The 12167-nt window shown below is 49.6% G+C and overlaps 5 protein-coding genes and 3 non-coding genes across 13 annotated transcripts; 7 read left to right on the top strand and 1 right to left on the bottom strand.

The window, feature by feature from the left end:
- The first annotated feature begins 3 nt into the window (after window positions 1–3).
- Window positions 4–2546, top strand: rpl7a (ribosomal protein L7a). Its single transcript, XM_085926539.1, has 8 exons — window positions 4–137; window positions 704–824; window positions 1022–1171; window positions 1255–1395; window positions 1736–1815; window positions 2004–2134; window positions 2212–2281; window positions 2405–2546. The coding sequence occupies exons 1-8, from the start codon at window positions 135–137 to the stop codon at window positions 2507–2509; spliced, it is 801 nt and encodes a 266-aa protein (XP_085782665.1). The 5' UTR covers window positions 4–134; the 3' UTR covers window positions 2510–2546.
- On the top strand, window positions 866–940 carry LOC147048478 (small nucleolar RNA SNORD24). Its single transcript, XR_015067839.1, has one exon. It is a non-coding gene; the product is annotated as a small nucleolar RNA SNORD24 (small nucleolar RNA).
- LOC147048477 (small nucleolar RNA SNORD36) lies at window positions 1588–1662 on the top strand. The gene has a single exon (XR_015067838.1). It is a non-coding gene; the product is annotated as a small nucleolar RNA SNORD36 (small nucleolar RNA).
- On the top strand, window positions 1853–1930 carry LOC147048476 (small nucleolar RNA SNORD36). The gene has a single exon (XR_015067844.1). It is a non-coding gene; the product is annotated as a small nucleolar RNA SNORD36 (small nucleolar RNA).
- A 66-nt stretch (window positions 2547–2612) lies between the features above and the next one.
- surf1 (SURF1 cytochrome c oxidase assembly factor) lies at window positions 2613–4593 on the bottom strand. The gene is made up of 9 exons (XM_085926538.1): window positions 4307–4593; window positions 4162–4228; window positions 3904–4010; window positions 3712–3794; window positions 3463–3654; window positions 3323–3395; window positions 3097–3259; window positions 2940–3021; window positions 2613–2866 (listed from the first exon to the last, which is right to left on the bottom strand). Exons 1-9 carry the CDS (start codon window positions 4364–4366, stop codon window positions 2800–2802), a joined length of 894 nt encoding a protein of 297 aa, XP_085782664.1. The 5' UTR covers window positions 4367–4593; the 3' UTR covers window positions 2613–2799.
- A 31-nt stretch (window positions 4594–4624) lies between these two features.
- Window positions 4625–6651, top strand: surf6 (surfeit 6). 2 transcript variants are annotated; one of them, XM_085926532.1, is made up of 5 exons: window positions 4630–4853; window positions 5048–5212; window positions 5371–5535; window positions 5688–5770; window positions 5842–6651. In XM_085926532.1, the coding sequence occupies exons 1-5, from the start codon at window positions 4769–4771 to the stop codon at window positions 6541–6543; spliced, it is 1200 nt and encodes a 399-aa protein (XP_085782658.1). In that variant the 5' UTR covers window positions 4630–4768; the 3' UTR covers window positions 6544–6651. The 2 variants fall into 2 exon arrangements, with proteins under 2 accessions (XP_085782659.1, XP_085782658.1); XM_085926533.1 differs by lacking the exon at window positions 5371–5535 and having other exon boundaries at window positions 4625–4853.
- Window positions 6652–6707: 56 nt separating this feature from the next.
- On the top strand, window positions 6708–9770 carry kyat1 (kynurenine aminotransferase 1). 3 transcript variants are annotated; one of them, XM_085926530.1, is made up of 13 exons: window positions 6721–6988; window positions 7067–7125; window positions 7493–7640; window positions 7704–7853; window positions 7913–7999; window positions 8088–8213; window positions 8278–8398; window positions 8503–8579; window positions 8650–8739; window positions 8807–8993; window positions 9054–9130; window positions 9207–9293; window positions 9368–9770. In XM_085926530.1, the coding sequence occupies exons 2-13, from the start codon at window positions 7073–7075 to the stop codon at window positions 9431–9433; spliced, it is 1269 nt and encodes a 422-aa protein (XP_085782656.1). In that variant the 5' UTR covers window positions 6721–6988; window positions 7067–7072; the 3' UTR covers window positions 9434–9770. The 3 variants fall into 3 exon arrangements, with proteins under 3 accessions (XP_085782657.1, XP_085782656.1, XP_085782655.1); XM_085926531.1 differs by having other exon boundaries at window positions 6708–7125; window positions 8807–8971; XM_085926529.1 differs by having other exon boundaries at window positions 6721–7125.
- A 110-nt stretch (window positions 9771–9880) lies between these two features.
- Window positions 9881–12167, top strand: spout1 (SPOUT domain containing methyltransferase 1). Of its 3 annotated transcripts, none has more exons than XM_085926537.1 (12): window positions 9881–10021; window positions 10099–10138; window positions 10354–10473; window positions 10597–10756; window positions 10845–10934; window positions 10999–11048; window positions 11145–11275; window positions 11341–11413; window positions 11486–11584; window positions 11648–11750; window positions 11806–11953; window positions 12039–12167. In XM_085926537.1, the coding sequence occupies exons 1-12, from the start codon at window positions 9974–9976 to the stop codon at window positions 12102–12104; spliced, it is 1128 nt and encodes a 375-aa protein (XP_085782663.1). In that variant the 5' UTR covers window positions 9881–9973; the 3' UTR covers window positions 12105–12167. The 3 variants fall into 3 exon arrangements, with proteins under 3 accessions (XP_085782663.1, XP_085782660.1, XP_085782662.1); XM_085926534.1 differs by having other exon boundaries at window positions 10582–10756; XM_085926536.1 differs by having other exon boundaries at window positions 9895–10022; window positions 10103–10138; window positions 10582–10756.

Here is a 12167-nt window from a genome sequence, read left to right as displayed (position 1 = left end):
TGATTCCAGATCGGCCAGTAGAGAGCAGAGCAGAGCAGAGCAGGTCAGGTGGGCGGCGAGGGAGGGCAGCAGCAAAGCCTCGCGGTACTTCCGTTTCGCAGCAGCTCTCGCTCCTCCTTTTAGCCTCAACCGACATGGTGAGTGCACGGTGGCATTTTCTCAGACAATCTTGGCGGTGGAGTATCTGCTTGCATCCTTGTCTCATCGTCACGTTTTATGCAATTTACTTGCTCGCAATATTACGCGGAGCTTGTTTTACGTTTATACGGTGGTATTTTTCGCCGCTATTTGTTTGCTTTTCAGTTGGACTTGAAAGCATCCTCGGTGATGACCGGTGCTAGCGCTAGCTTGAATGCTAATGTTAACACGCGGTGAAAAAGCTTCATTTTGACGTGTATTACTTTTTCATCAGCGGTACGTTGACTTTTTTTTTTTTTTGTTGCGTTTGAACTGCTTATTTTGACGACTGCGTTGCGTCGGAGGCTTGCCAATGAATAGCACAACGAGGCCTGCTAAGTCGTTTGACCGGTGAGACGCTTCTTTCTCAGCCGAAGACTTTTGAGGCTCTTCGAGCTGCAGTCCTAGCGGTCTATGATCGTCCTTTGGGGCAAAATTGACCTTTTTATTCTTTGGGCATTGTTAGTGCAACACGTTTCCACAATCGTGAATTCCAACTGACCTATTTATTGTCTTTGTGTGACAGCCTAAAGGAAAGAAGGCAAAGGGGAAGAAGGTGGCACCGGCCCCGGTGGTGGCCAAGAAGAAGGAGGTCAAGAAAGTAGTCAACCCCCTGTTCGAGAAGAGGCCAAAGAACTTTGGCATCGGTGAGTCGGCCGACGAGCCTTTGCCAGATCGTGAAATGCTGCGCAGATGATGATTTCGAATATTTGCTATCTTACCATCACTGAAGACAATCTTTATCACCAAGATCGCTGATGCGCAAATTGCACTGAAAAGCCCTTTGAGCGTGGTGTGTTCAATGGCCCGCTTGAGAACCTTTCTCATTGTGGTCACGACGCAGGTCAGGATATTCAGCCCAAGCGTGACTTGACGCGCTTTGTGAAATGGCCTCGCTACATCCGCCTGCAGAGGCAACGCTCGATCCTCTACAAACGCCTGAAGGTGCCGCCCGCCATCAACCAGTTCACCCAGGCCCTGGACCGACAGACGGGTACGAGCGAGCTCCCGTCGTCGAATTTCGGGTCCCGGCCGTGGCCAATGTTAACGTCTCTTTTTGTGCGCTTGACCCTGCAGCCACGCAGCTCTTCAAGCTGGCGCACAAATACAGGCCCGAGACCAAGCAAGAGAAGAAGCGAAGGCTGCTGGCCCGCGCTGAGCAGAAGGCGGCCGGCAAAGGAGACGTTCCTACCAAGAGGCCCCCCGTCCTGCGTGCCGGTAAGCGACGGAACGCGGCTCTGCTCGGAGGCCTGGTCCACATGAACACGGGGGTTGAGTCCAGTCTGCTCGGCAAAAGCGACCCGGTCCAATTTGTGTCCGCTAGCGTGATGGGAACGTATATAGGTGGGGTAACAGAAATGAGCGGACCCGTGTCATGTGAACCCGGCCCCCAATGTCCAAGTGGCCCCAATGCAGTGATGACTTGAATTTCTTCACCTGAAACTCATCTTGATGTTTTATTTGAGCTTTTTAACCCTGAGCGTCGCCGGCCCGGCCCTAAGCGGCCCTTTGAAAATATTGTCGAGCGTTCCGGTGTGACCTCTCCGCTATCCGCCAGGTGTCAACACGGTCACGTCTCTGGTGGAGAGCAAGAAGGCCCAGCTGGTGGTCATCGCCCACGACGTGGACCCCATCGAGGTAAGGGCGCCAAAGTTTGCCTCGCGAGACCTTCCCTCGGCGATGATGTCTGAATTTCTTCACCTGAATGATCACGTGTGGATCCAAACATACGAGCTTTTTAACCCTGAGCCCAGCGAGCGGCGCACGGAGTCGCGCGCTTGGGGGGGAGCCACGCTAATCTGCCGTTTTGTCACCCCCGCTCTTAGTTGGTGGTCTTCCTGCCCGCCCTGTGCCGCAAGATGGGCGTGCCTTACTGCATCGTGAAGGGCAAGGCTCGCCTGGGCAAGCTGGTACACAGGAAGACGTGCTCCTCGGTGGCCTTCACGCAGACCAACCCGTGAGTGTGGAGAAAACTTTGGAACGTCCCGCCCGCACGCCACCTTGCTCACCCGTGCGTGCCGCTTTTCTTTCCAGTGAGGACAAAGGTGCCCTCGCCAAGCTCGTGGAAGCCATCAAGACCAACTACAACGAAAGATACGAGGAGGTGAGACCACTCGACCTAAACGGCGTTCCCTCGCCGTAATTAAAAGGAAACTTATTGTGGAAGTGCTGTCGCGTCTTTATCCAATTTGATGCAAAACGTGGCCCTTTTTTTGTGCTTTTGCAGATTCGTCGTCACTGGGGAGGCAACATTATGGGCCCCAAGTCCACCGCTCGCATCGCCAAGCTGGAGAAGGCAAAGGCCAAAGAGTTGGCGACCAAGCTCGGTTAAAATTGTTTGCAATAAAAATAGAAAATTTATGTTCCAACTTGGCTGTTTTTTTTTTTGGGAGGCATTTGTTTATGCTGACGGCTGAATTGTCACATCACGCGACATCATTCCGTCAACTGGACTTAGTGGAGGTTTCCCCCAATTTCACCCAATAAAATAGGCTAGCATTCTTTATTGACGGCAAAGTTAGAGTGACATGTAGTCCAGAAATAAGCAGCAGAATGTTTTGCTTGGTAGCAATTTTATCACATCATTTACAAAAAAGAAAAAACAAATTCTGCAGATGCATTCTACACTCTGATCTTCTTGATGAACTTTGCGTACCACATGTAAGCGGTGGTCGCACACAGGCCGTACCTGGAAGACAAGATGCACACGCTAGCCTTCTATAGCTCCATAATCAAATTACGTGACACCAAACATGACTTGCCAGGTGATGATGTACTGCATGTGCTCATTCCTAAGCGTCACCCTTGTCTGGCCGCCGACTGGGCCGCCAGGGATGGTGCTGGCTGGAACACATTTCCTTTTTCAATCACTTCAACCGTAGTTGGATTGACTCAAAGCTCCATTCTGTTTGACATTACCAAAGTCGGCATCGATGAAAATCGCTTGAGCTCCCGTCGCGTCCGACATGGCTTCCAGGTCGCGGGAATGCCATCGGTTTCTGTCGGGGTCGTTTTTAGGCATGAAGGGCTTGCGGGGCTCCGTCAGACGGACCACTCCGACCACCTCCACCTCGTCGTCCACCTGCAAACATTGGCTTAGACCAAAGTCCAGGGGTCAAAACAAAAAACAACATAGGGTGCTGACCTGGCCCTTCATCCTGCTTTCCGGTTTGATCTTCTGCCTGGGGACGTAGCCTCGGTTCACCAGAATGGTGATGCTGAGACATTATATTTTATATTGGGGTTATTTTTGTTTGCTGTTCTTCAATGTTGCATTTGCGTTACCCGAGGTCCGTGCAGCGAAAGGGCGTGACCACGTTTGCGCCCGTCTCGCCGCTGGACGTCAAGCGTCCCGCCTCCCTGGCCTCCTTCTCGGGGTCGACGGGCGAACGCGGAAGGACGTACAGCTCCTTGTCGTGTTCGTAGCGGCCGCGTACTCGCACCCGCCTGTACTCCAGGCCCGTCAGCTCCAAGGGGCTACGGAGGGGAGACGTTAGCGCGGTTAGCGCAAACGTCAAAGGGTGGCGCTCTTACTCGATGGGAAGCGGAATGGGCTCGGCCGTGGTCAGTCTGGACAGCTCGTCAATCAGCTGTAATTTCCACTGCCGACGCTTCACCTTGATGCAAATAAAAGCGATCACGATAAATAGTCGTTGGGACTCTAACATTTTAATCAATTGATTTTTGGTGCTCCAAAGACATGCAAGGGAGGGGGGGGTCGCATACCTGCCAGGTACCAAGGCCAAAGGTGGTAGCCGGGATGAGCAGCAGGAACCATTTGAGAAAAGTGTCTTCTCCGGTCACTGCCACCGAACTGGACGACTGCCACCTGACTGGAGAATTAACATGAAGTATCTACCACCTTTTATAGGTTCGTGAAATGACATGATACCATGACATTGCCATCTTGTATTGGTGAAGAGGTAGGTAACATCAGAGAAACAATCCAATGAGGAAAAAAAGCATTTCAATTGTCTTAATTACCATCAGTTCGTCTGTAGAGGGGCGTTCTCCGCAGGTAAAGAGTCCTCTTGACGTGAACGACACTCGTCTGCAATTACGTACATTCATTTTGCAAACATTCGATGAAGCAAAAAACATGATTTGAAGTCTCTGTGAGAAAACTTACGTGTTTTAAAGTGGTCAACGCTCTGCTGTAGGAAACCAGGATTGTTTTGAGCGAAAACATACCGAAACAAGTTACAAGCTTTGCTACTGGGTCAGCTACGTAAGTAACATGTTACTACGCTCAGCGCACCCCCCTCCCTCCGCTCTTTTTATACCCTCTCTTATTTATGTTTTTAGGATTTATTGAGACTTGTTTGTTACATTTTCTGTATCACATTGTCAACAATGTACTATTATGTTCATTTGGGGGGAAAAAGAAATAAAGAAAATAAAGTTACTGTGCTAAATCTAAGAGGAACTGGGGAGTCATTTTTTTGTTACTACTTCCGGTATTTTTAGCGAACAAACTGTTTCCGGGTCCGTCACCCTCGTAGCCCCGTCCGTCGACACGTGTGGAAAGGCATGGCTCAAATGTTTATGTAAAGAAACAAATGAATTCAATTCAAAAGCCTCCCTTTCCGACATGGATCTCGCGGCAAAGGACTCGTACCTCCAGAAACTGACAAGTAAAGTGCTACATCAGCGGGAACCAAAGAAGAGGCCATTCGGTAACGTTTGTTGATGTATTTACTTTTTGCGCATCGTCATATGAATAGATCCCCGACTTTGGGAAAATGCAAATTTGTATTCGATCACATCTCGCATTGATTATTTCCGGAGGTGGCAAAATAAACGGGAAGTATATGTCATTTTATTTTTTTTATAATTCAGATAGTGGATGGATTTTTCCTTTCTCCATCAGTTCCTTTTAAGGGCAAGAAAGACAGCGGTCCACCACAGAAGAAGAAAAAGTGCAAAAAGAAGTCATTCAAAGATGAGAAGAAGCAGAGTGGGACCCCTCCCAATAAGGCACCAGCACACAACGGACACTTGAAAGTCAATGCAGCACAAACAGCAGAGAAAGGAGGTACACACTTATTTTTATAGTTGTCAAGACAACTTGGGTTTGTTTCTCCATCACTTAAGCACCAAATAGTCTTTCTTATAAACTGTATGTCAGCTAAGATACAAATGAATTTTTTTGTAATTCAAAGAGTGGATGGATGGATTTTTTTTCTCCATCAGTTCCTTCTAAGGGCAAGAAAGACGGCGGTCCACCACAGAAGAAGAACAAACGCAAAAAGAAGTCATTCAAAGATGAGAAGAAGCCGAGTGGGACTCCTCCCAATAAGGCACCAGCGCACAATGGACACTTGAAAGTCAATGCAGCACAAACAGCAGATAAAGGAGGTACACACTTCATCTTTTACGTCTTGTCAAGACAACTTAGGTTTGTTTCTCTTAAGCACCAAATAGTCTTTTTTATTAAATGTAAAAAAAAAAAAATAAAGACAAGAAGTGAGTGGTGTTGTTGAACACAATCCATATGATTTGCTTTTCAGGAGTAAATGTGAAGGCCACCTTCTCTACCTTCGATGTTCTACGGAAGAAGCTGCACGACAAGATTGAAGAGGCCAAAGCGCAGGTATGACGGTAACATGGAGGCTAAGTAAGAGCTTTCACAATAACAAGCAGATGTCATTTGATTTTTGGCAGGCCGGCCCCAAGAAGGCGCTGTCGGAGGCCGCCCAAGCCAAGCGGGCTCGACGCAAAACGGAGCGCGAGCGCAAGAAGCGAAAGAACAAGGAGTTCCAGATGAAGCGGGCTGCCGAAGCGCAAGCCAAAATCGAGCCAGCCGAGGAGGAGCCGCAACAGACGGCGGCCCCGCCGGCTCCGACGGGCGCCGCTAAGCGCCAAGAGACCGCCGTCATCTTCAACACGGTGGAGACGGTGGAGGACAGGTACGTGGACAAGACCCAGAAAAAAGCGGCCAAGAAGCGGAGTGTCAAAGGTCAACTCACGCCGCTGTCGGGACGCAACTACAAGCAGTTGCTCACCCGGGTGGAAGCTCGCAAGGACAAACTGGATAAGCTGCGGCAGACGGACGAGACCAAGGCCCGAGAGCTGGAGGCCAAGATGAAGTGGACCAATGTGCTGTACAAGGCCGAGGGCGTCAAGATCAAGGACGACGAGGACATGCTGCGCGCCGCCTTGGCCAACAAGGAGAAGAAGCGCGACAGGCGTAAGAAGCAGTGGGAAGGGCGCAGCAACGCCTTGGTGGAGAAGATGCAGAAGAGGCAGGACAAGCGACGGAGGAACATCAACAAAAAGAAGGCCACCAAGGTGGAGAAGAAAAAGCACAATGCCAGGAAGAAGGGCAGAGTTCTGCCCGAGGACTTAAAGAAAGCCAACTTGTAGTCACATTGCAAAAGCAGAAGCAAAATGAGACTAAGAGCCAGCTTTTTTTATTTTATGTTGTTAAATGGTTCTTTGTGTGTTCAAAAATACATACTATATTACACTGGTGATGGTTGAATATTTCATATTTATTTATTTATTACACTATATGTCATTTTCAATACCTTCGATCCATTTTTGTTCTATTTGCCATATTTTCATCGCGGCGGCTCTTGCCCCGCCCACCCCGGAAGTGAATATGGAATTTGAGCTCTCGCCGAAGGCTCCCTCGCAACAATTCGCTAATCTGTAACCTAAAACTTCTTCGGTTGACTATATACGGCACTATATTTTCTATTTAAAGTCACTCGTTAGCCCACTACCTAGCAATGGTTCATTAGTCCATGAGAGTCCTCGCCGGGAATCTTGCAAGTCGCTACGCCGAACGCTTCGAAAGTTCCCAAAGGCATGTGATCGTAAACCTTTGCAACCTTCGTGTTTTTTTTTTTTTTTTTTATTCTCTTTGGTCGTCTTCCTCTCGCAGACAGTCATGTCACGAAGATTTCACGCGAGCCGGATCGAAGGAGTGGACAAAAATGTTTGGTAAGAAACCGACGAGGTGCCTTTCAATCACTTGCCACTCGCCAACCGAAGCAAGTCTTCATTTATTTCAAGTGATTTTTCCTGCGATTATCTGCTTGAAAGGTTCCTCTGGGCTCTTTGCTTCAGGTTAAGAATGATGCCGTAACGTGCGTCGTAGACATTGGCCACAAGGGGTCGCAATTTTGCACCACAAGTCGTCTTTTTGCCTTTATCACAGCTTCGCTGTCAAGAAATGAAAGCTAGTACATTACTTTAACTTTTGCTACAGTGAAGGTTCACGATCCTAAATTCAGACTTTTCCTGCACCCTATTAAAACATTTTTTTTGTTTTTTTAAATAATCTTTTTTCTAATTTCCCATCCAACAGGGTGGAGTTCAGCCAAATGGCGGCCGACTACAAGCCCGTCAACCTCGGGCAGGGTTTCCCGGACTTCGGCCCTCCGGAATACATCCAAGAAGCCTTCTGTGAAGCCCTGCGCGGCGGTCCCTCCATGCACCAGTACACGCGTGGCTTCGTGAGTACGCTGAGGCTGCGTTGGAAAGCATTCCCGAGCCGCCGTATGACGTCTTTCTCTCAGGGCCATCCACGTCTGGTGAAGAGCCTGGCCAAATTCTTCAGCGGCATCGTGGGCCAGCGGATTGATCCCATGGAGGACGTCCTGGTGACGGTGGGCGCTTACCAGGCGCTCTTCTGCGCTTTCCAAGCGCTGGTGGACCAGGGGGACGAGGTGAGCGCTCTTACCGAAGGCTGCTGCTCTTTTTATGCGGCTAACGCAAACCCCGCCAGGTGATCATCGTGGAGCCTTTCTTCGACTGCTACCAGCCCATGGTGAAGATGACTGGGGGGAAGGCCGTTTACATCCCTCTGAGGCCAGTATGTGCCCTCCCTCAAATGTTATCTAATGAGGAAAACGTTTTTCGGAGTGGCCTGCCACAAGATGCACTATAATTCACCCTCACAGAAAGTGGAAGGCGGCGCCGCCCTGTCAAGCGGCGACTGGGTCCTTTCCGCCGACGAGCTGGCCGCTAAATTCACGCCACGCACCAAAGCCATCGTCATCAACACGCCCAACAACCCGCTGGGAAAGGTCAGAAGTGGCGCCGTCCGATGGTGGCGCCGGCTGAGTCACGGTGAATCTTTTATCTCGGCAGGTGTACACCAAGGAAGAGCTGCAAGTGATCGCCGACCTGTGCATCAAACACGACGCGCTGTGCTTCAGCGACGAGGTGTACGAGTGGCTCACTTACGACGGAGCCCAGCATGTGAAAATAGGCGAGGCCCAAAGCGCATTTCTGTCCGTCTGCTGCTTAGCGCTTGCTAATTGTGGCTAACGGCAAGACGGATAATAACGCAAACGGGTTTGCTTTGGTCCACAGCCAGCCTGCCCGGCATGTGGGAGCGGACCGTCACCATCGGGAGCGCCGGCAAGACCTTCAGCGCCACCGGATGGAAGGTGAAATCCCAATTTTTTGGAGAGAGGTGCGGATGGGTGGGGAAGATGATCGACTTGCTCTTTTGTCCAGGTGGGCTGGGCCATCGGCGCCGGACGCATCCTCCAACACATGAAGACCATCCATCAGAACAGCGTGTACCACTGCGCCACAGCCGCTCAGGTGAGGCCAATGGCGACGAGGGCCGCGACGGGAAGCCTCACGTCATCGTATTTCGCCCCCCCTGCAGGAAGCGGTAGCTCGCGGCTTCGAACGTGAGTTGGAAACGTTGGGCTCGGCGGACAGCTACTTCCGCCAGCTGCCGGGCGCGCTGCAGCGAAAGCGCCACAAGCTGGCCTCGTGTCTGGAGAGCGTGGGCCTGAAGCCCATCATGCCGCAGGGGGGCTACTTCATGGTAACCGACATCTCCTCTGTCGGTGAGCCCAAAACGTCGTTTTGGTGCCGTTGCGCGGCCTCAACTTCCCGCTTCTCCGCAGAGGTGGATCTCGCTGACCCGAGCGCAAAAGACGAAGCCTACGACTTCAAATTTGTCAAATGGCTCATTAAAGAGAAGGTACATTCAGAGCCGGCCGGATTGATTCGATGACAATTTGATGAGGCTTTTATTTTTTTTGTATTTGATTTTGCAGGGCTTGGCGACAATTCCCGTGTCAGCCTTCTACAGTGCCGAGCACGGCAAAGACTTTGACAAATACATCCGATTCTGCTTCATCAAGGTAAGATCACATTCCTTTCCGTTGTATTCTTTTGTATGGAGCTGACTTTTTGTGTGTGTGTGTCCAACTCCAAGGAGGACTCCACTCTGGATGCAGCAGAGGCCATCCTGAGAAAGTGGAAGACTGCACGTGACGTGTGACCTCACTTGCTACTACCAGTCCCGCCGTCCAGATCTCAGTTGACTCCTTGCAGACAAGCCATATTCATCGTCCAAAAGTGTTCATCCAGAAATGTCACCACAAAGCACAATGTCCTAAAGTTTTTGTGAGTAGTGTATTTGTGCAATACATCCTTCCTCGTCCGAGCCTTTTTTGCCACTGCATTGCAGATTTCTTGAGTTGTGTATCCCTAAATGTTGTCACTCAGGCTTTGTGATTTTGTTGTACAATGATTTCAATCCACTGTGAAAAAAAACTTCATTCAAGTATTACTGTGCTCCTTGTCATTTTAATTCAAATTAAATGTTGTTCAATCTATTTTCATTTTATTTTATTTATCTACTAAGGTGACAAAACCACTGCTGAATTAATTAAAAGACACAACAGTCATTCATTTCCTGCACACGTCTTCTCACGCTTGGTGACGCTAACGCACTTTCAAGATGGTTTACAAACACCAATAAACGTAGAAGAAGAAAATGACCCGGAAGCAAACAAAGTCACGTGTCGTCGTGTAAAACATGTCTCCTGGCGTCGCTACGAAAAGACCAAAACCATCCTCCTCTCAGGTACTACAATGTGCTACTAAAAAAAATCTGCGGCAAGCCAGTTTTCAATCTTTAATTGTGTTTTTATTTGCGTTCAGCCGGAGGAAAAGGTTGACTGGAAGAAAAAGAAAGTGCAACGTGAGTAAACACTTAGCCTGATGCTAAAAATGCTAAAAATATATTTTTTATTCAGTAGACTTTTTGTCCAGGGACAACTATTCACTCCAAACATGTTAACTATGTGTTTAGTGTTTAAACAGCGCACCTCGGAATTCTACTAAGCATAGTTTTTAGCATTCCTTGGAAATGTTAAAAGTAAGATTTTCCCTCCCCCCACTGGCAATGCTGAGCAGTCAAGGAGGCCAAGAAGCAGAGGAAAGAGGCCAAGCTAATCAAACAGCTCGAAAATAAGAAACAAAAAGAAGCTGCTGAGAAGGAAAAAGCAGAGGAGACGCACGCAGACAACAAAGAAGGTATTTGAAAATAATCAGGGGATCAGGCCACAGTATAAATATTTCAAATATATAAACACAGTGGCTTTGTTCAGGTTCATTCAAATGCTATTTGCAATCATTGTGAAGTGTGTTTTTGTGTAGGTCGAGCGTACACGGTGAGCGTGGCTCTCCCGGGCTCGGTCCTGGACAACGCTCAGTCGGCCGAACTGCGCACTTACCTGGCGGGACAGATCGCCCGCGCCTGCGTCATTTTTTCCGTAGATGAGATTATCGTCTTTGATGAGCAGGGCGAAGATGTCAAGTGAGTTCCTTAGAGATGGATGCACAAGAATACACTGCTCGCCATAAATTTCAAGTTTTTTTTTTTTTTTTCCGTGTGTCTGCCGCAGGAGCGTGGAAGGCGAGTACAAAGGAATCGGGAAGAAAGGCCAAGCGTGCGTTCAGCTGGCCAGAATCCTCCAATACCTGGAGTGTCCACAGTGAGTTGGAGGAAGTTCACATTTGCTCTTTGTCATGACTAACGTGACATTGAATGTGTCCAAGGTACCTGCGCAAGATGTTCTTCCCAAAGCATCAAGACTTGCAGTATGCAGGTAAATACGCAAAATCATTTGGATTAGTTTTCATACATATTTTATTTTGGGTGTCACCGTAAATGAAATCCTAGCTGGTTGATGGGTTTCTCGTAGGACTTCTGAACCCTTTGGACAGTCCGCACCACATGAGGATGGACGAGGAATCGGAATACCGGGAGGGCATCGTCCTGGACAGGCCCGTCAAAGAGGGCAAAGGTTCTTTGGTCAACTGCGGCATGAGGAAGGTAAGAAGCGGGAAGCCAAATGGCGTGTCGTGCTCGCCATGTTCACCATCGGCGTTCCGCCTCAGGAGGTGCAAATCGACAAGCGGCTGCAGCCGGGCTTGCGAGTCACCGTGCGTTTCGACGTACCACTGAAGCAAGGTGACGGTCGCTTTCAAAATATCAACTTTTTTTCAAAAGGACGTGAAGTCACGCGAGTGCTTTGTCCTCCAGAGGGCAAAACGTACAATGGCGTGGTGGTGGCTCCTCACTTGCCCACCACGGAAGGCGGTCTTTACTGGGGCTACAGCGTCCGCCTGGCATCCTGTCTCAGTAGGTGTTTCACCTCCCCACATTGATGCTTTGAGATTTGATTTTCCCAATCTGATTCCGCAGGCGCCGTTTTCACAGAAAGTCCCTACAAGGACGGCTACGACGTGACGGTCGGCACGTCGGAAAAAGGCAGCTGCGTGGACGACGCCTCGCTGCGGCCATTCAAGTAAGCTAGTTGCCGCCGGCGCTGGTCCGCTATTCCTCATGGGCCGCTTTTGCAGGCATCTTCTGGTGGTCTTCGGAGGAGTCCAGGGACTGGAGTCCAGTCTGGACGCCGATCAGAACCTGGACGTGACGTGTCCTAGCGTCCTCTTTGACCTCTACCTCAACACGTGTCCCGCCCAGGCCAGCCGCACCATTCGCACGGAGGTGAGACGCAACTTGGAAACGGGCTCGGACGACTGGACGCGCTCCAGACGTCGACTCAACCTCTCCTCGTCTTCTTTTCACCCAGGAAGCCATTTTAATCTCCATGTCGACGCTGAGGCCGAAGATAGCGGCTGCCTTTTCCAGTACCTAAAAAATGTTTTTTGTTTTTTTTGTTGTTGTAAAGATAGATAAAAGTAAAAAGACCACAACGTTG

This window comes from Syngnathus leptorhynchus, chromosome 12 (genome assembly GCF_054491065.1).
Source record: "Syngnathus leptorhynchus isolate UIUO chromosome 12, UIUO_Slep, whole genome shotgun sequence".
In the NCBI taxonomy this organism is placed as follows: Eukaryota; Metazoa; Chordata; class Actinopteri; order Syngnathiformes; family Syngnathidae; genus Syngnathus; species Syngnathus leptorhynchus.
The sequence above is the reverse complement of the archived record's forward strand: the minus strand, read 5'-3'. Positions and strand labels throughout refer to the sequence as shown.

Coding starts and splice junctions, on each gene's coding strand:
- surf6 (XM_085926532.1), top strand. CDS start 4,769: ATGGATCTCGCGGCAAAGGACTCGTACCTCCAGAAACTGACAAGTAAA. Junction 5,213..5,370: donor ACAAACAGCAGAGAAAGGAG/GTACACACTTAT, acceptor TTTCTCCATCAG/TTCCTTCTAAGGGCAAGAAA. Junction 5,771..5,841: donor TTGAAGAGGCCAAAGCGCAG/GTATGACGGTAA, acceptor GATTTTTGGCAG/GCCGGCCCCAAGAAGGCGCT.
- surf1 (XM_085926538.1), bottom strand. CDS start 4,366: ATGTTTTCGCTCAAAACAATCCTGGTTTCCTACAGCAGAGCGTTGACC. Junction 3,795..3,903: donor TTGGCCTTGGTACCTGGCAG/GTATGCGACCCC, acceptor ATTTGCATCAAG/GTGAAGCGTCGGCAGTGGAA. Junction 2,867..2,939: donor ATGCAGTACATCATCACCTG/GCAAGTCATGTT, acceptor CTTGTCTTCCAG/GTACGGCCTGTGTGCGACCA.
- kyat1 (XM_085926530.1), top strand. CDS start 7,073: ATGTCACGAAGATTTCACGCGAGCCGGATCGAAGGAGTGGACAAAAAT. Junction 8,994..9,053: donor AACCGACATCTCCTCTGTCG/GTGAGCCCAAAA, acceptor GCTTCTCCGCAG/AGGTGGATCTCGCTGACCCG. Junction 9,131..9,206: donor AATGGCTCATTAAAGAGAAG/GTACATTCAGAG, acceptor TTGATTTTGCAG/GGCTTGGCGACAATTCCCGT.
- spout1 (XM_085926534.1), top strand. CDS start 9,974: ATGTCTCCTGGCGTCGCTACGAAAAGACCAAAACCATCCTCCTCTCAG. Junction 10,757..10,844: donor GAGCAGGGCGAAGATGTCAA/GTGAGTTCCTTA, acceptor TGTCTGCCGCAG/GAGCGTGGAAGGCGAGTACA. Junction 11,751..11,805: donor GCCTCGCTGCGGCCATTCAA/GTAAGCTAGTTG, acceptor CCGCTTTTGCAG/GCATCTTCTGGTGGTCTTCG.
- rpl7a (XM_085926539.1), top strand. Junction 1,172..1,254: donor GGCCCTGGACCGACAGACGG/GTACGAGCGAGC, acceptor TTGACCCTGCAG/CCACGCAGCTCTTCAAGCTG. Junction 1,816..2,003: donor ACGACGTGGACCCCATCGAG/GTAAGGGCGCCA, acceptor CCCCGCTCTTAG/TTGGTGGTCTTCCTGCCCGC.